Source organism: Orcinus orca, chromosome 12 (genome assembly GCF_937001465.1).
Source record: "Orcinus orca chromosome 12, mOrcOrc1.1, whole genome shotgun sequence".
Taxonomy (NCBI): domain Eukaryota; kingdom Metazoa; phylum Chordata; class Mammalia; order Artiodactyla; family Delphinidae; genus Orcinus; species Orcinus orca.
This window is the reverse complement of record NC_064570.1, coordinates 24,663,958-24,683,699: the sequence shown is the minus strand read 5'-3', so window position 1 is coordinate 24,683,699 and position 19,742 is coordinate 24,663,958. Positions and strand designations below refer to the sequence as shown.

Genomic DNA, 19,742 nt, shown 5'->3' with positions numbered 1-19,742 from the left:
CTCTTAAATTACTTTTACATTTTAATTTTAGTTCATGAAATTATGGTTGATGTTTCAGGTGAAGATCACATGGCATTACACGTTAGTATTACCATATTTTATTTGGGGCAGTGTGGGGCAGACCCAGGGCTGGAGGGGAAAGAGGAAATTGTGTTCTAGGAGTTTTAATCGTTCTAGCCTCAAATATTACAAGGCCATTAGATTTTCAAAAATTGAATACTGTAATTGTTTTCTATTGTAAAGATACTAATTTTACAACTTTTCAAAAGTACAAATATAAGGAAAGGAATTACCTAGTCCCAGTAAGGAAAATTAATTTCTCCATACATAAACATAGCACAGTTAATATCAGGATGTGGGATTTCTTTACACCAGTGTATGGCTTCTCCCTCTGCATTACAAAATAAAACAGGACTTTGATATATAGAAAATACGGACCACCAGGCAACCTAATTACTCAAGAGTGGCGGGTTCACAGGTACTTTTCCCTAAACACAGAAAGAAGAGACCGAGTTTCGGTGGAAACTGGTGGAAGGTCTTCGGTGGACGACCACCTGACTCAACCTGCGTCCTCACTTCCCATCTCCTCCTTTCCTGTCAAATCTGAACCGCTCAGTGTCAAGACAAAAGGATTTGACAAAAGCCCTGCCCTAAACGACTGACCACGAATTTATTTCTTAAGTTTATAGGTTGTCACTAGCCAATGTTTCATGGCCACGCTTTCCTCATATTGCAGGTGGTTTCTAGATGACTTGAGAGACAGACTACAGGAATGGGGCCCAGCTCACTGCGTGGGAGAAATATTCATAAAGTTTGGAAGCCAGTTGAACATATACACCAATTTCTTCAACAATTACCCTGTTATTCTGAAAACTATGGAGAAGGTAAAAGATGGAGTGACCATCCAGGCACTTATTAGCCCTTCTGAGCTTGAGAGGAAGTTTCATGTGTAACCCGAAGGACTAGAATTACCAGGAAAGACTTCTTCTCTACTCTTGGCTTCCAGATCTTCTCTGGTTTACTGTGAGCTCCTTGAGGACGGGGACCCTGACTTACCTAATTTTGTGTCGCTACGGGCTGGCACAGTGCTTGACCCAGCAGCGCCCTGGAACCGGTTGTGGGACTGAACTTATCCTCATGCAGAAAGCCAGACTCCCACCTGTCCCAGTTACCCTGGGGCTCGGTTACAGGGACATGCTTCACAATGAGGCAGAAGCAAGACTGTTAACCCTGATTCCATGCTGCCACTACAGGCCTGGGCGGCCTGGGCGAGTCCCGCTCTCTCATGGAGAAAAGGAATTCATAATCCACACATTGGAATAAAAGCACTCAATGTGTGAAATCTCACGATGAAATGAGGAGTTCCTTTGTCTTACATTCCCGAGCGAGTGCATTATAAACAGTTGTCCCTGTTGTGACTCCTGCCATACACCGTCTGAGCGGAAATATGCAGCTCCCGTCTATGCCCCTTGCTGCTCTTGTTGGGATCTCCTCTGATGGCAGTAGGATACCTCTCTTCCCTCCTCAGTTTACATCAAAAGGGTAGCAGGAGAGGCACCCTGTGACGTGGTGGTGCACTCTGCCACCGTCCCCACGTCCACTGTGGCCATGTCCACCTGTCTGCACTGAGGCCCTGAAGGGAAAGCCCGGGGCTGGGAAGTCTCTGGACGATTCCTGACCTCAGACATTGCCCTTTGCTGTCCTCTTCCTGCCCCACCTGGGGAGTTTAAACACTGCAGGACAACTCGATTATGTGAAAGTTGCATGAATAAAGCAATTTCATAGAACTGACATTTAGGACAAGAATTGGAACAAAGCATCATATATTATTACAGGCAAATTTGTGCCAACATTTTTATAGTTATGGATAATAATGTATCTATTTCACTAGCATGGGGGTGAATATAAGTAAGCATGCAATAAACGTTAGCTCTTAACATTTCTGAAATCAGTGACTATTTGACTTCTAGAAATTAGCATCACTTCCATCTGAGAAAAATGAGGTAACTTCCTGGGGGCTGTAATGGTGATGAATAATACATTTTAAAACAGATATTAAGTATAGTGGAGCACCTTTTTAATGTTGCTGTGGAAAACATGCTTAACAGCAGTATTACAGGTGAACCCATTAATAGTCTCTTACTATTAGGAAATAACCTTTATTGTGTGACAGGCACTTTACGGATAGGATTCGCCCCCTCCCCACTCACTGCAAGGTTAGATATGATATCCATGAGAAAACTGAGGCTCAGAGAAGTTAAGTAACTTGACAAAGTCACATAGAATTAGATAGAATTAAATTAGAATTCTAATTCTAATCCAGGCCTACCTGCACACAAAGCCCATTTTCAGTTTTCTCTACGTATTAAGTTCAATGAATAGGGTTAGGTTTATGGTACAATTAAAACACTATACTTGGGATATCAGTAAGCACCTATAGTGTTAATAACACTGTGATTAGATGTAGATGTTGCCTTTTTGCTTTTGAGTGCTTCACAGATGGTGCTCGCCTGGTGGAACTGAATGCTTCCAAACTGTCTTATAGAGATTTGACAATATCATGCTCACCTTTACTGCAGAGAAATGATACCAGAACTCCGAGCTTTCCTGAAGAGGCATGATAAGACCATTGTTACAAAGATGCTGAGGTAAGCTCTGAGGGAGAGCACAGCCGGGGGACCCCAAGTATGGGCGTTCTCTGGCCTTCAGAAAGAGACCAGGGCTCCCTTGTCTGTGCCTCATACAGCCTTCCAGAGCTGCTTTTGCAGCCATCCCGAAGGTCTGAAGAATATATTCATCTTCTCTACGCTCTGAGGCTTCACACTTCTGCAGAACATGTTGACCACGGACGGGACTCGACCACTGCAATTGAAGTAATCAAGAAATACAAAGGTTACATAGATCAGGTTGGCTGCTGCTAAGAGCCTGTGTCCTTTAAAAATGTTACAGTGCTTTTGTGTACTCTAACTCAAAGATCCTGAAATACCTTATCCTCCTGGGGTATTCTTTACTTGAAAGTCTTTCATCCTTTTAATGTGAAGTCATTGTATTCAGTGATTTTGAGCACGGAGGGCACCTATTCTAAACCAAATCACATGAGACAATGTTTTCAGATACCTGTAGAAGTACAATAAAATCTTTATTAATATAAAAGTTTAAAAAATGGAGTATTTGGGTGATTTTTCTAGATAACTAAAAGAAAAGAAAAAGAGTAAAACCCTTTGTTTCTGAAAGTACTTTTTCATGTATTAACTTTCCTGCCTAAGTAAGTAGAACAATCACAACTATATTCTGCAGGAATTCAGCATCTTGGAGTACGGTACTACCATTCTGAAAATATCACTGTGACGTGCACAGTGCATGGGAGTCTGGGCTGAATGTAAATGACAGCTCATTATGCCCAGAAGAAATTTTTGAATACAGTGTTGTCGCTAGCCTCATTGTTTTAAAACGTATTGGGTACAGGAAATGGAGATTCTCATAATAGTTTATGAAAATACCGTGCCCTTATCAAGTGCCATAAAATATTTTAATCTATTTTTTTATGTATAAAAATATCACAATTTCAGTTTCCCTAAAATCACTTTGTTTTCTAGATGAAGCAGAACATCAATATGAAAGATCAGCTGTCAGACATAGAATCATCTGTGGGTGCCCGGTATGTATTCTGATGCACTTGCTCCATCTCAGGCTCATGAATTATAACCTCAAGTCACTGGCAAAAAGGAGACATACAGATTTTGATTCAGCTAACATCCATTGAGTGCCTGCTGTGTGCCAGGGGCTGCCAAGCTCTCATATTCCACACCCCTGTTATTGGCAAGGATGCTAGATGAGAAGAGGCACAAGTGGTCTTGAGCCCATCCCATAACTTCTCTGCAGTCTTAGCACCTTTCTTGGGACTACTGTGATCATGACCCCCTTTGAGGAATGGGGCCGTGTCTTTACTGTTTTATATCTCCCTGCACATAGTATCTGGTGCAGGATTCTGCCCACTGAGGACATCAGCGGGAATCCTAGAAGTCCTCTGCCAGCTATCTGTTACCTAAGGAATATCATCTGGTCCCATTCTACCCTCCTTCTCACTGCCTCGCCTACCACCTTATGATCAAACCACATAAATCTACTCACAGTTCTCTAATAATGTGAGCCTCTCTTCACACATTTGTGCTTTGCCCATGCTCTTCCTTCTCAGAAATTGCCTTCTTTTTCTACTCCACTGGATAAACTCCTATTCATCCTTTTAAGATCCATTTCAATCTTCGTCTGCCTTGTGAAGTATCCCACAACGTCTCCAGTGTGAGCTGCCCCTTCCTAGGTATTCTGCAGCACCCTGAAGGTCTCTGCCACGTTTTCCTTCAGTCCTTTATTCACAAGATTGGGAGCTCCATCAGGTATGAACTATGATTTACGTGTCTTCTAGCGTTCAGCATATACTAGGAGTTCAATATATGAATTATATTGAATTAAAATATCAGTTGACTGGAAGTGTTATTGTTATTTGCTCAAACTGGGGAAGCAAGGTGGAGTTGTTTGGGCCTAATTTAGATCTGCACATTTTGATAGGGAAAGAGGTGGAGTTGATTGGATTACAGAAAATCCAAAATCTTGGAACTCACAGAGCCCACAGAACTTTACCTTTGGATCACTATACACATCAAGTGATCATCTCCATGGCTAGATCAGTAAAAGGGCCTGACTTCTTAATTTGTAACATTTCATTCACCTCCTTTTCTCCATAGATCCCTTCTGACTCACCCCACCCCCACCTTATTTTTGATGCTAGGAAAGCATTTATAATAAAACAATGTTTTCAATAGTTTAAAAATACAGTTTTCACTGTTTGACAAACAATGCTTTTTCATAATTGAACTGAGTTCTACTCAACACTTACATCTTCTGGGATATAAAATGGTTCTTCAGTAGTGGAAATTATTTTCTAAAAATTTATATATTTCTAATTTTGTTTTTTATTTCATAGACTCTATCAGAAGTAAACAGATATCTGATTAGGGTCCAAGATGTAGCCCAACTTCACTGCTGTGATGAGGAACTAAGTTTCTCTTTAAGGTAAATATTTAACTATCCTATGGCTGTGACTGTATCATATTTATCTTGTACCCAGAATCCAGTACAATGTCTGTCATATTGTAAATTTACGATAAATCTTTGTGTTGAACTAAAAAGTTACACACACACCCCTCTCTGAGATGATGTAAGGTGTTTTATCACCTTACTCGCATACCAGGCAGCTACTGGGTAGAATGGAAGAAGCTAAACTGTCATTGCCGGGACCACTAACTCCACTGAAAGAGGAGTTCTGAAGTTTGGTCACTTTCCTACTGAGAGGAGAGCCAAGTGTTGCGGGGTACCACATGGATGATCTGCTCAACTCTGAGAAAGAGAAGACCAGTTGATTGTCCGCAGTTAGTTACTGAGGTCAGTATTCAGAAGGTCTCACCCTAAGACCACCATGGTATTGAGGTCTCACATTTCTAGTTTGTACGGTGCTCACAGTATAAGAGCTATTGTGACGAGAGGGTGCTAGCATTCCCTTTCCTCCTTTAGAACAAGGATGGGCAACCTTTTTCTGTAGAGGGGCAGATGGTAAGTATTCTAGGTCTTTCTTGCTGAATGATCTCTGTGGCAACTACCTAACTTTGCTGTTGTAGCACAAAAGCAGCTGCATAAATACAATACATAATGAATAATACAATCTTCAAAAACAATACAATACCTAAGTGAATGAGTGTAGCTGTGTTCCAATAAAACTTTATTTACAGAAGACAAGGGGTGAGGCCATAGGTTTTCAATTCCTGCTTTAGAAAATTGTTTGCCAATCTATGTTTTCAGTATTAATGGCAAAGATGATAACTCAACAAAGAGCAACCAAATGGAGAGGAATTAACTGCAATAAAAGAAATGAAAATTGGTTTGCCTGTTATTTCAATGAATATTTCAGTGAATGTTTCCCAAAGGCCCAGGGCAGGGTGGTGGCAGTGGCGAGGGATGGGGGAGGTTGGAAGAAACCAGTCCCTTCCAGTCCCTTCACCTTGATCCCCACCTGGAGTGGATATTAAATGAAAATCAAATCACATAGTCGTGTCACTTTTCTCATTGTCACGGTGTTTTTGTTTTGTTTTGTTGTTTTTGGTCAGTAGCAATAGAAATGAGCTACAGTGGTAGAAGGAAACTAGCTGTCAAGCCAGCAATTCTAAACGCACTGGTGTAGTAGGAGACATGCTAGGGATTATTCCAGTTTTTATTATTAGAATTTATTTTACTTTCACATATTCATTCTCAAACACTCTTCCTTTATGTAAGTCCAAGTTTCTGACTTATATAACTTACCTTTTCTCTGAATAACTTCTTTTAACATTTCTTGCTAGGTAGGTAGATCTGTTGGCAATGAATTCCCTGAATTCCCTCAATGTTTGTCTGAGAATGTCTTTATTTCTCCTTCACTTCTCTTTTTAGATTTTTTTTTAATGTGGACCATTTTTAAAGTCTTTATTGAATTTGTTACAATATTGCTTATGTTTTATGTTTTTTTTGTTCTTTTGTTTTTGCTGTGAGGCATGTGGGATCTTAGCTCCCCAACCAGGGATCAAACCTACACCCCCTGCATTGGAAGGTGAAGTCTTAACCACTGGACCGCCACGAGGAAGTCCCTCTCCTTCACTTTTTTTTGTTGTTGTTGCTGTTGTTGTTTTTGCGGTACACGGGCCTCCCACTGCCGTGGCCTCTCCCATTGCAGAGCACAGGCTCCGGACCCACAGGCTCAGCGGCCATGGCTCACAGGCCCAGCTGCTCCGCGGCACGTGGGATCTTCCTGGACCGGGGCACGAACCTGTGTCCCCTGCATCGGCAGGCGGACTCTCAACCACTGCACCACCAGGGAAGCCCCTCCTTCACTTTTTTTAAAAAAATTAATTTTTGGCTGCGTTGGGTCTTCGCTGCTGGGTGCAGGCTCTCTCTAGTTGCGGTGAGTGGAGGCTACCCTTTGTTGCAGTGCACAGGTTTCTCACTGCGGTGGCCTCTCTTGTTGTGGAGCACAGGCTCTAGGCACATGGGCTTCAGTAGTTGCGGTTCGTGGGCTCAGTAGCTGTGGCTCACGGGCTCTAGAGCGCAGGCTCAGTAGTTGTGGCGCACAGGCTTAGTTGCTCTGCGGCATGTGGCATCTTCCTGAACCAGGGCTCGAACCCATGTCTCCGGCATTGGCAGGCGGATTCTTAACCATTAGCACCACCAGGGAAGTCCCCTCTCCTTCACTTTTGAAGGATACTTTTTCTGGCTACAGAATTCTAGTTTGGTGGGGTTTCTTCTTTCAACACTTACTTCACTCCCCCCTCTTCTTGCTTGCATGGTTTCCAAAGAGACATCCAGTGTAATCGTTACCTTTGTTCCTCTATAAGAAAGATGTTTCATTTTGTTTTGTTTTTCATTGTTGTCTCTGGATACTTTCAAGATTTTATCTTTCTCTTTGCTTTTCTCGAATTTGTATGTGATACATATAGATTTGGGGGGATTTTTCCTTCTTGGTATTCTCTAAGCTTCCTGGACCTATGGTTTAGTGCTTGTCAATAATTTTGGAAAATTCTCAGCCATTATTACTTCAACTATTTCTTCTGTTTCATCCTTCTTCTTCTCCATCTGATATTTCCATTAGACATTTATACACCCATTGTAATTGTCCCACATCTTTTGGATATTGTTCCCTTCATTTTACTCTTCTGTTTTCTTTCTGTTGATGTAGTTCAGGCTCACTGATTCTCTCCTTGGCTATGTCCAGTCTGCTGATGAGCCCAGCAAAGGCATTATTCATTTCTATTATGGTGTTTTTGATTTCTAGAATTTCTTTTTAATTATTTCTTGGAATTTCCATCTCTCTGTTTATATTACCCATCTGTACTTACATGTTGTCCACTTTTTCCAGTAGAGTTCTTAACTTAGCTTATCTTAGTTATTTTAAACTCCCTGGTCTGATAATTCTAACAACATTTCTACCATATCCGAGTCTGGTTCTGATGCGTGCCATGTCTTATCAGACTGTGTTTTCCTGCCTCTTAGCACGCCTTATAATTTTTTTGTTGAAAGCTAGACATGATGTATTGGATGAAAGGAAATGAGGCCAATAGGTCTTTAGTATGAGGTTTTACATTTATCTGGCTAAATGTTAGCCTGTATTTACCATTTGTTGTAGCTGTGGTGTCAGAGGCTGAAATTTTCATTTTTGTCTCCCCTGTTGTCTTTGGGTTTTCCTAGATATTCCTTAAATAGGACTTGAACCTTGCAGTCCTTTTCAGCTATAATACCTTGTTATTATAAGGAGTCCTGTTGATGTGGTAGGAAGATGTGAGGGGAAGGAAAGAGTTGTATGTCCTATCATTAGGTCTCAGGTTTTTAGTGAGACTGTACCCCTGGGCTATGACCTTTACAAGTGTCTATCAGCTTTTTTACTTTTATTATATTATTATTATTATTATTGTTAGTCACCTCTAAGATGAGACAGGAAGGTTAGAGGTAGCTGTTGGGTTGGGTATTTCCCTTTCCTCATCTTGATTAGATTCTGGTAAAATTGTTTCCCTTGAAGGCAGGCCTTTGTTAAGAGAATAGAATAGGACTCTGTGGTCATGTTTCAAATAGTTACTTTCTCCCTCCCCATGGGAAGAATGAGGGTATTTTTCTGAGTGTCACAGTGAGAATCTGGTGAGGCTCCTGGAGGTAAAACTCCTGCAAGTTTTAAACTCATGCAAGGGTGCGGAGGTGTGGTGTGGGCCAGTGCTAGGCCTCCAGGAATTCATAATCTCTTGAACTAGTTCACACTCAGGCTCTAGCAATTAGTCAACTACCCTTTAATATTCTTACCTGATGCTGGCTCCAACAGCAGTTTCTGCTTTCAGTAAGCTGTGATTCTCCGTATCAGCTCATCTCTTCAGCTTTGGGGTGGTAATCTACTTTATAACCTCACTTCTTCGATGGATCTAAGAAGAATTGTTGATTCTGAGTTTTCAGCTTCCTTTTTGTCGTGTGATGGAAGTGATGACTTCCAAGTTCTTTACACATCCAACCAGAAGTCGCAAATATTAGAATTTAGACTTCTGCTTTAGTATTTGGACAACAGTACATTTGAGAGTTTCAGGAAAACAGGGGAATACTACATTATTTTACACTCTAATTAAAGGTACATTTATGTTTAAGTAGGCACTATCTCAGTGATTTGCCAAGCAATAAATACAAATGTAATTTTACATTAATATTTAAGTAAATGCAAAAAAGGTTCATATTCCAAAAGTTATCACAGAACATTTAGGCTGAAACCTTGTTTTCTGTCATTTTAGGAAGTCATATGAAACCCAAGAATGCCATTCCCACGATTTCTATCAGGGATTTCTACTTAGGGGAAAGTCTGCTTATATTTTTGCACACAGTGCCAACTCACATGAGCCTAAAGCTTTATAGTTTACCACATATTTTAACTTCTCTCATTTGATATACTCTTTACAATCATTTGGTGAGGAAGGTAGGAATGCAACCATGTTATGCGTGGGGAATCTTGAGTAACTTGTCTGAGGTCACATTACTAATAAGTGCTTGTTTAGAATTCAAAACCAGGTCTCAGTGTTCTATCCACTGATTAGACCAGCAGGTGGAAAGATGAACTGAGACTTCCTCATAATAAACTCACCAACATAGCAAAAAGTACTAAAGAAATTACCAATAAACAAGAGCAGTGACACAAAAAGAACAAGTAAATATTTGTACTATAAATGAAAAAATTTGCTCTGGGGTAGAGATGAAGTCGCAGTCATTTTAGAGTTAGGGAATCTGGAGGCATTTTTCCCTCTCCGGATACAGCCCTCAGAGTTCTGGGTTTGTTAAGCTTTTATAATACATTATGTACCTTGGAATTTTTATATTACCGTTTTTTTCAGAAACACCAATTTTCATCTATGTGACTTTAAGCTTGCTGATTTTTAGCATTTTTGTTTATTTTTGTTCTCCTTCTAATGGGGGTGTCGCCAAAGATGCAAAAGTGGAGCCCTCTAAGACTGGTGAATACAGGCATGGCTTTAAATCACCAAACAGAGCCATCCACTTCTCAGACCCCCGAGTCCTCTTGAGGAAAAACACTACCACACTACCGAGCATGCACACTGTTAACATTCCTTTTGGCTTACCCAGAGGGACCTACAGTCATTTACCAGGGCAGCTAGGCACCGGGGAGAGAGAAATACCCAGACTTCTCAGGGATGCTGGACTCTGGCTCCGAACTGATTTTTATCCTGGCAACCCAAAAAGCCACAATGATCCACCGTTCAGAGTTTTGGCTCAGGTCAGCTCACAGAACCAATGACCTACTGTTTTGTCTGTTCATGCCAAAGGTTGTGCTCTGAAAATTACTTTCAAAGTTTTATGTATTTATGGAAGTTGGGTACTTTGTCTCTTGGTCTGGCTGATGTAGTAATTAAACAACAAAACACTTCTCCAATGGTGTTAAGAATTTAAACTATGGTTGGCTGAGTCACTGAGCCTATTTGTGAATTAGCAAAGAAATCCTATCCAAGTTCAAGGAAAGAACTCTAACCCTGGAGTTGGTTCTTTTGAATGTGAGCAGAAGCAGCTTTATGAAACCCTAGTAGGATCCAGAGCTCCCATTTCAGTTGCTCCATTATGTCGGTATGAAGGGCAAAATCACTTGTTTTTACATGTGCAGAAGAACTAAGTTTTTTAAAAAAGATTCTGTTGTTTTTTTGTCTTTGGATGAAAATTACTGGAGATCTTGGGGGGGGGGTGTAAATGGCTTTCGGAAAGCTTTATTGTAGGTAAAATTCATTTATATATAATTTAAATAGCACTTTCCTAATCAGATTAAAATAATAAAAACCTCTTTGTGCGTTTAGCTTTCCCTTCTCATGTCCTCAGATTACAAGTGGCCTCAACTCCAAGCTCAAGTTAATGTGCCTGCTCCTTCCCTCCTCTGGGCCATCCACCCACCCAGTCCAAGTGGGTCACAAAACTAGAATTCTCCTTCATTTACCTCTACTTTCAATGCTGTCCCTTCCAAAGGAAAAAAACAGACATCTGTTTACCAAGCAAACACCCCTTTCAAAGCTACTTCTTCAAAACACTCTTGTAGGCACATTCCCTGGTCATTCAGATAGAACGGCAAAGTTTTATTATAGCTTTGAACATTTTTCTAAAATGATATGATGATTCTTATCAGTAGTAAAAATATTGCCAAAAAAGGGTCAAGAATATGGGTGAAGTTCTTCTGCCTATTTAAAGTGGCCATTCACCATATACAGCCCACCACACACCGATTTAAACGCACCCCATCTTTCTTGCTTCCCCTCTCCCTCATCCCTAGCTCTATGTGCTCCATTATTCTCAGAATAACCTATCAAATTGATCTAGAACATTATTTCTTATAAACTATGAGTAAATATGAAGCATCCCACTCCTTCCAGCCTAAATAATCACAGAGGTGGGAAGGAAATGTTTGAAAAAGGAAGTTAGCTCCAGTGGTTGGATGACCACTGCACTTCTATCTATCCACACACCTAACGTGACCTGTATTTCCTAACACGCTCCAAAGAGCTGAACCTGAAGTATAGCACTCCTTAAAAATGTTTAACTCCCGATCTAGTCCTCTGCCTATGTCACACGCATGACTGTAATAAACAAACAACTTAAGTGCCTCACTAGTCAAAGTGTGGTCGGCATATCAGCATCACCCAGGAGCTGTTAGAAATGCAGAATCTCAGGCTAGTCTAGCTCTACCAAATCAGAATTTGCATCTTAATAAAATCTCTGGGTAATTCAGAGGCACATTAAAGTTTGTACTATATATGTCAGAGCCATTATAATATAAAGTGGATTCTAAACGTGAATTATAGCAGCTTTTATTGAGAACAATCTGGAAGTCTTTGATAAAAATACATATGCCATTTGGCCAGTCAATCCTACCCTTGGGAATGCTGATAGAAATAACAGCACATGTAAGGAATTTGTTTATATGTAAGGAAATCGATTTATCCCAACATTGATCACAGTGGCAATTAAGAAAGAACAAATGAAAGGAGGAAGAGAGAGAGGGAGGGAAGGAGGGAAGAAAGAGACCTGAGCTTGTCAACAAAGCAAATGCCCATCAAACGGGAAAGAGTCGGATAAATCATGGTTCATCCACACTATTAAGTATCACTTAGTCACTAAAAAGAACTTGAAGTGATTTCCATTGTTGAGAAAATAAAGAAAAAATTCTCGAATAATACTTGAAACAATGGCACCCTACCTGTAAATAGATGCATATACAGGTACATCTGTGAGTGACTACCTGGGCAGGTTAAAGAAAAGTGGAAAGATGTGCACTAGGGTGACCTGAGTGGAGGGAGGAGTGAGCCAAGCAAAAAGAAAAAGTGAAACAAAAGAACAGTGCACGAAAAAAGCTGATAGTACATTCTGATGTTACTTTAGCATTGCTGTAAAACTTTATGTGGATCTAAATCAACAACTTAAAAATTAAACAAAGACGATGAAGATAAAAAATAAGAGAATTCCTCTGAAAAAGCCAGTAAATTGACTCACTTCCTCACAGTAACTTCCTGTGGGTTGCTTGATGCTTCTCAGCAAAACATATTTTTTTCAGTCATCCTCCATCAAAATAATGAGCTTGCTGTACTTGGCCATTCCTGGTGGGGGTGGAGATGGGGGGGGGCTCGGTGGGGCTCCCCGAAGCTCCTCCCTAGCACATCACTTGATGCTCCATTGAGTACTGACATGAGATAACCCATACTAGAGTACAGTGAAACCTACTAAACACTGTGACCTGGGTCCACCAACAGAAGATACTAGATGGAGGTTAGGGACACAATATTTTGCCTGCTGATAAACATGCCTACCGTTGACCATGGTAGCAACCCCTGTGGAAATGAAGAGCTACTTAATTCCAGCTTTTCATACTTATCAATTTTCCTCCAATCAAAATTAGAAAAATCCCTATTTCCTACTTAGTGAATGCTTTTCTTTCCCCTGCTTCCTACTTAAGACACCTTGCACCTTACTGATTCTTGTGCTTTTTTCTAACCCAACGTGTTACCCTTAAAGATGAAACCAAACCAAATGAAAACGTATTTTCCCCAGATTGCCTAAACACAACAACACGAAATACCAACCTTCTGACAAAAGTTTAAAAACAGAGCTTTAACCTGATTCATGTCATAAAGTTGGGAAAGTGCAGTGTTCATTTTTCCTGCATTGATTGGATACTTGTCCAATGGATAAGCTCAAACCATTTCACCAGGAACCTTGAGGCCCACCCACATGACTGGTCTGAGAGACAGAGGGACTATTCACACCAGGAGGAAAATATACAGAGAACTTCAATAAGCCATTCAAAAGGTCTGAGGTAGGGAAGAACCTTGATTATCAGCTTATGAGCGTAAAGATGGTGAACTGTGTAACAAAACACGTATGTAAAACTTCTAAAACTGCTCCTTCTCTTTTTAAACCCAGGCTCTATGAACATACCTGTGATCTCAGTCTTTTCCTCTTCAACGATGCACTGCTTGTTTCTAGTGGCGGCACGTCTCATACTCCGTTTGAAAGGACTTCAAAATCAACCTACCAGTTCATTGCATCAGTGGCCCTTCACAGACTACTCATAGAAGATATTCCAGATTCCAAATGTATGTACTCTTTTCCTCCCAAGAGTTAAATACCTTTAGAAAGCTACACTATATAAAACATATTAACTATTAAAATAGAGAAGCAGGACAAGAACTAGAATTTGACAGCTTGCAAATAATTTCCCAAATACTTCTAGGGTCTCATTAATGTAAACTTTCATCTACCTCTAAAATAGCAAAAGAAAGGAATGCTGGCATTGTTAGACACACCCTAAACATTAAGAAAACAGCTTTCAAAAATCACAAAGGGGGCTTCCCTGGTGGCGCAGTGGTTGAGAATCTGCCTGCCGATGCAGGGGACACGGGTTCGAGCCCCGGTCCGGGAAGATCCCACATGCCGTGGAGCAACTAGGCCCGTGAGCCACAACTACTGAGCCTGCGCGTCTGGAGCCCGCACTCCGCAACAAGAGAGGCCGCAAGAGTGACAGGCCCGCGCACTGTGATGAAGAGTGGCCCCCGCTTGCCACAACTAGAGAAAGCCCTCGCACAGAAACGAAGACCCAACACAGCAAAAATAAATAAATTAATAAAACTCCTACCCCCAACATCTTAAAAAAAAAAAAAAAAAACACAAAGGGAAACACAACCCTACATCATTGTGAAGGATTCTTTGAAGTAGTCTGACAGGAGAGCTGGAGTCCTTAACCATTACTCTATTTTGCTTGAGGATGTTACAATTTTAGGTTTTTATCTATTATTTTTCCATTCTACTAGGACTAAGTGATTTTTGCAGATCTGACTGTACCTCTTCTTCCGTAAGTTCATATTTAAGAGTTCTTCTATAAAGGATCGATTTGTAAAGGGTATTTAATAACAAACATTTCATTCATAATAATCTCAACAGAAATATCATTTGTTACAAAAAGAAATCCTACTTAAACCTACTGTACCTATTTTTAGTTTTTATCTTACATTCTACTTCCCAATCTTAAAAGGATCCGTATCTCTTTCCTATATTTCTGTTAGGCCAGGCAATCTGAATGTAACACCTCTCATTCCAATATTCTTCACTGCATGTGAAGGTAGAACTTAAGGTTAAAGCCAGAACCAAGATCTTAGAGAAGGAATTTATCTAAAAAAGTCTGCTTCCCATTAGCTTCAGCTCCATTTAAAATCTGAGGATGAGAAAAAATGAACACTTAATGTGGGAATAAATATTTCACCTAGAAGACAAACTCAGCTAAGAAGGGTTAGTTACCCCTAACATGTATGACATGTCTCCTTTCACCTCCCCTTAATCAGTTATGCTATATGTCAGAACATCATAATGTTAGCTAAAAGTGGGCATTCAGCTAAGTCACTGGCTTAATTCTGTCCTGGCCTCATACCAAGGTGGCCTAGGTCTAGCTCTCAGCATTTCTTATCTACAGTTAACTCTTAGTAAAGACCTTTACTGGTCCCAGTACCTTCTGGAATTAAAGAACATTGCATCGTCTATCACTTAGTCTTTAAAAATAATTGCTAATTATAATTAAACAATTATAATGTAAAGACAAGACTATTTTAGACTATATTTGAATAATTCAGTAATTTAGGAAGTTATTTTCTAAACTGGATTTGTATTTGTTTGAATCTCTTTTTAATTTTCAAAAAATTCTTCAAGATGACTTGAATTTTAAAACATTTTCTCCTTTTGATTTTTACCTGCAAAGACTAATTAGTGTACCTCAAATGTTTTTTTTTATAGATATCAAGAATGCATTTATTCTTCAAGGTCCAAAACATGAATGGATTTGTGCTACAGAAGTTGAGGATGATAAATTCCTGTGGTTGTCAGTACTCCAAAATGCCATCGAAAGTAGTATGGAAAAGTGAGACTGGACTTAAAACACTGGGAGTTCCAACCTGCCCTGGCAAAGAGAGACAGCATGTTATTTTCTGTTCCAGAAGATCCAGTAAGGAGCAGAATGATTATTTGTCATGGATGATGGGAGGATGAACTAGGATGACCCATAAAGCTCTTCCTGACTTTTAAACTTCATCATCTATGCTCAATTATGTGAAATGCACAGTAAGAAAAATTTGAGTACGATATTTTGAACCACTTCTTTTGGTAGTTATATTTCATGAACAGTATTATTTAGAGTAATCTGACTGACAGAACCTAAGACTGAATAAGGTTGGGGTATTTAAAGTTTTGTTTTCTGATCTAATGAAAAATAAAGTCATAATGAAAAGTGTTTCTTAAATGATCAGAGAAATGTCTTTATCTGTTGGTGATTTACCAATTATCTTTAACATTTTCATGAAATAGTTATGGATTTAAAAAATATGTATAAGCAATATAACTGGGGGCTTCCCTGGTGGCGCAGTGGTTGAGTGTCCGCCTGCTGATGCAGGGGACACGGGTTTGTGCCCTGGTCCGGGAAGATCCCACATGCCGCGGAGCAGCTGGGCCCATGAGCCATGGCCGCTGAGCCAGCGCGTCCGGAGACTGTGCTCCGCAGCGGGAGAGGCCACAGCAGTGAGAGGCCCGCATACCGCAAAAAAAAGAAAAAAAAAAAAAAAAAAGAAATATAACTGGTACTTTATTTAAAAACTTGTCACATATATCCTTAATATGAATGTACCCCTCCAGAGAGCATTAAAAATATACCACTATACAGTACTAAAAATTTTTCTGTAACTTTTAAGTGGTCTTTTGTTACAAAATTAAATTCTTAGACCTTCCAAATAAAAAGATTAAAAAATTTGTTACACTGTTAAATTAGAAGGCTGTTTGGCAGGGCGTGTGGGGAGGTACCTTTTAAAAAACAAAACTTGCCTGTAATGGAATCTTGCTGAGTAAAAAAATGAAGAAATTAAGACAACTATTTTAAAACAGAGAAAAATAAAAATAGGTATTGAGTAGTTTTCTGGGCGCTTAAAGCCTTCATTTAATTATTTAATAAACTGAAGCTATAACCTGTTAGCCACTTTGAAACTTTAGCTGATATATGCAGTAGTAAAAATATTTTTACTTAATAATGGTAGATAAATTTGTATTAATATAGGAAGCTTTTGGTTGTCAGTCTCCTTTTTGCTTCAAATTCTCCTTTAAGGAAATGAAATTTACTAGTACAGTCTAGGATTGTGAACTAGGCTATTTTAAACATTTTCTTCTTTCAACAAAATACAGAATTTTTAATTCTTAAAAATTTAAATTCTTGTTAAAAAATGTACAAAAGTTAAAATACTGTTTTTATTAGTGTAAAATCACACTTTTGATTCTTTTATGATATATCCATGCAGCTTAACATCTATGATGCCACACACAGAATAAAACGTTAAAGGAATATCTGCTGTTAGTCAGCAATAAATGCAAACTTACAAATGTGATCAAAATGAAAATATCATCTAATACAAAACAAATCCTGAGACACTACATTATCCTGAATAGGACAAACTTCAGAAACCCTTTGTTAACAGGAAAAACCTCTCTCTATGGCAAAAGAATGAATAACAAGATAGCTCAAGATAAACTAGAAATCTTAAGGAATTTCCATTTATTCTGTGAATAATTAAGGTCCTCAGAAATTTAAAAACATATTACTTGAAAAAACTTGTAGAGGCTGATGAGCATAAGCTTCTAATTGAGAGTTAAGTACATAAATCATGCAAAAAGTGGTGATGTTTGCAAGTGGACAGTACTTACGTTGTTTGTGGTGTCAACACTTTCCCTTTGCTTCTAGGGGACAATTTAAAAAGGCCTGTCTTCACAGTTAATTTGTAAGTTTACATGACTGCTGTGGAATTAAAATCTCACACACAAGCAAGTTTAAGTCACAGGTGAAACTGATCAAATTTTCATAAGGAAAACAAAATCTGCCCCCCAAGTTGATGTGGAAAAGTCTGAAAGTACCATGTGACTCTTGAAGACTGTTAATTATGGCAGAGCTTATGGTTAACGAATGCCTTATACCATATAGTTCTTTCAAATCAAAAATTAAATAGGAAACGCATTTTAAAGATTTTTGGATTCTTTATGTTAAGTACTAAACCTAAAGACAAACTGACAGTTTATTTAATTTTGTCTCCTTTTGTAAATATTTCTGAGTCTGTGCTCGAGGTGTAAATGAGAAGCCCGTTCTGTAAATCCAAGCAGTGAGCGGTTCTGGCCACATAAGTATAATGGACCAATGTTATGGATGTACTCCTAACGCTACAGAGCAACAAGGGTGGGCTGTGCCAACAAACACAACATACCCTCCACGAAGTCATCCTGACCCTTTTATTGTTGCAATTAAAAAATAAAAGGTACTTAAATACAGTGGTGAACACATAGGGCGAAACAGAATCATAAAATTTAATGTTGAATTAAGCAGTGAGCTGAACGTTTGGGTCTCCAAATTGGCTTTGAACCCAAAACCGCTTAAAAATGGGTATGTTCACAGTTAACGGCAATTGGCTTATAGGTGAGAGAATGGTCGAAGCTGTTCCAGTTGAACTTCCAGGGAAATTCTCTCCTCAAGAACATCCTGAAAAAGATGCAAAGCCAAGTTACGTTTCAACATGTATAAAAATGAAGGCACATCTAACAACAGCTCTGCATTCAGTAAAACAATTTAAATTTGTTAAGAAGAGGAAGGACAACTTCATATTTTAAAAGGATACTTTACTTTAGAAATGTAGTTTCTTTATATGTAGGTAATGTTAAAATGTGATCTTAATTAAATCTTTATTTCTTAAGTCAGGGTAATAAAATGTTTTTTGTTTCATTATCAGAAAAGCCAATATTTGCAAATGATAGTTACTGATGCATGAATTTTGAATAACGCCTACCCCCTGTAGTAACCGTAGATGAATCAGTTAACACAGATTCTTTCCCCTGGTGATTACATCTGGTCATAACAACTCCTGAACCACCTTTTGAGTTTCAGTTTCACAATGAATAAATGTATTTTGTAATCAGAATTTCTAATTACTGTTGATTTTGAGCAGACTTTTCAGATAGCCCACAACTTCTAATTCATCCATGTTCCTTTTTTCTTTTTCTCTATCATACTAATAGTATAGTGTTTTAACCAGGATGACCTCTTCCTATTTGGTACCACACTTCCTATTTTCTGTCCTCAGAGATAATGAGAAAAGTGATTTTTAAAATAGCTCCTACATACATGTTGCTATGATTTTCCTTATTTCTTCAGAAAAACATGCATTAATAGAACTTTCATCTTCGAGGTATGGTATTAGCAAGCTTGTCATGAGTTTTACATTCTTCCTTTACAATGGACCAAATTCATAATCATAGAACAGCTATGAATATCTTCTTTGATCAGAGAGTTATACAAGAATATTATTCCTTTAACATACATTTATCAAATGCCTAACATGTGCAAGGTTTTGGGGACAGAGACAAGATAGTTACAAATCTATCTAGGACAGTCTCAGTTTATCCCTGATGTCCTGGCCTATTAACACATCTCTCTCTTTTCTCTCAAAAGTACCTTGGTTTGGGGACTTCCCTGGTGGTCCAGTGGTTAAGACTCCGTCTTGCAGTGCAGGGGACACCGGTTCGATCCCTGGTTGGGAAACTAAGATCCCACATGGTGCGGGGCAATTAAGCCCGTGTGCCGCAACTAGAGAGCCCACGTGCCACAACTACAGAGCCCATGCGCTCTGGAGCCCACACGCTACAACTAGAGAAGTCTGTGCACCACAAAAAAGCGAAGTACCCGCACGCTGCTACAAAAGATTCCGCGTGCCGCAACTAAGACCGATGCAGCCAGAAAAAAAAAAAAAAATGTACCTTGGTTTGAACATTATATGGTCACCCTAAACAGAAATGATTATGGTTTACCCTCAACAAGTTCAGTTTCACTAGGACAGAGAGACAAATGTGCCATAGATATGGACAATGTGATAAAGGCTAGATAAGGAATATGAAAAGAATGTTATGGGACTCAATAACTCTGTATTCATTTTACATTTCAATGGACTCTTTCCTCATCTTTGTGGTTTACAACCTTGCTACTCAAAGTGGAGCCAACAGTCCAGCAGCATCTTCATCACCTGGAAGCTTATTAGAAATTGCAGAATTCTCAGGTCCCACTCCATACCTGATATAAATCAAAA

At 39.2% G+C, this 19,742-nt stretch overlaps 2 protein-coding genes across 13 annotated transcripts in view; one reads left to right on the top strand and one right to left on the bottom strand.

Moving 5' to 3' along the window:
- ECT2L (epithelial cell transforming 2 like) overlaps positions 1-15,503 on the top strand; it is a 75,205-nt gene extending 59,702 nt beyond the window's left edge. The window contains 8 exon segments of the mRNA XM_049695631.1: positions 690-884; positions 2,548-2,648; positions 2,747-2,906; positions 3,597-3,633; positions 3,636-3,658; positions 4,982-5,070; positions 13,516-13,688; positions 15,376-15,503. Of these exon segments, the coding sequence (XP_049551588.1) occupies positions 690-884; positions 2,548-2,648; positions 2,747-2,906; positions 3,597-3,633; positions 3,636-3,658; positions 4,982-5,070; positions 13,516-13,688; positions 15,376-15,503 (906 nt within the window).
- A 1,346-nt stretch (positions 15,504-16,849) lies between these two features.
- REPS1 (RALBP1 associated Eps domain containing 1) overlaps positions 16,850-19,742 on the bottom strand; it is a 73,863-nt gene continuing 70,970 nt past the window's right edge. For all 12 annotated transcript variants that reach the window (XR_004476983.2, XM_012536325.3, XM_004263769.4 and 9 more), the window contains one exon: positions 16,850-18,145. Coding sequence is in view for 11 of the 12 variants with exons in the window: in XM_033406210.2 (XP_033262101.1) it covers positions 18,040-18,145 (106 nt within the window). In the remaining variant the exon portion in view is untranslated. The remainder of the gene's footprint in view (positions 18,146-19,742) is intronic.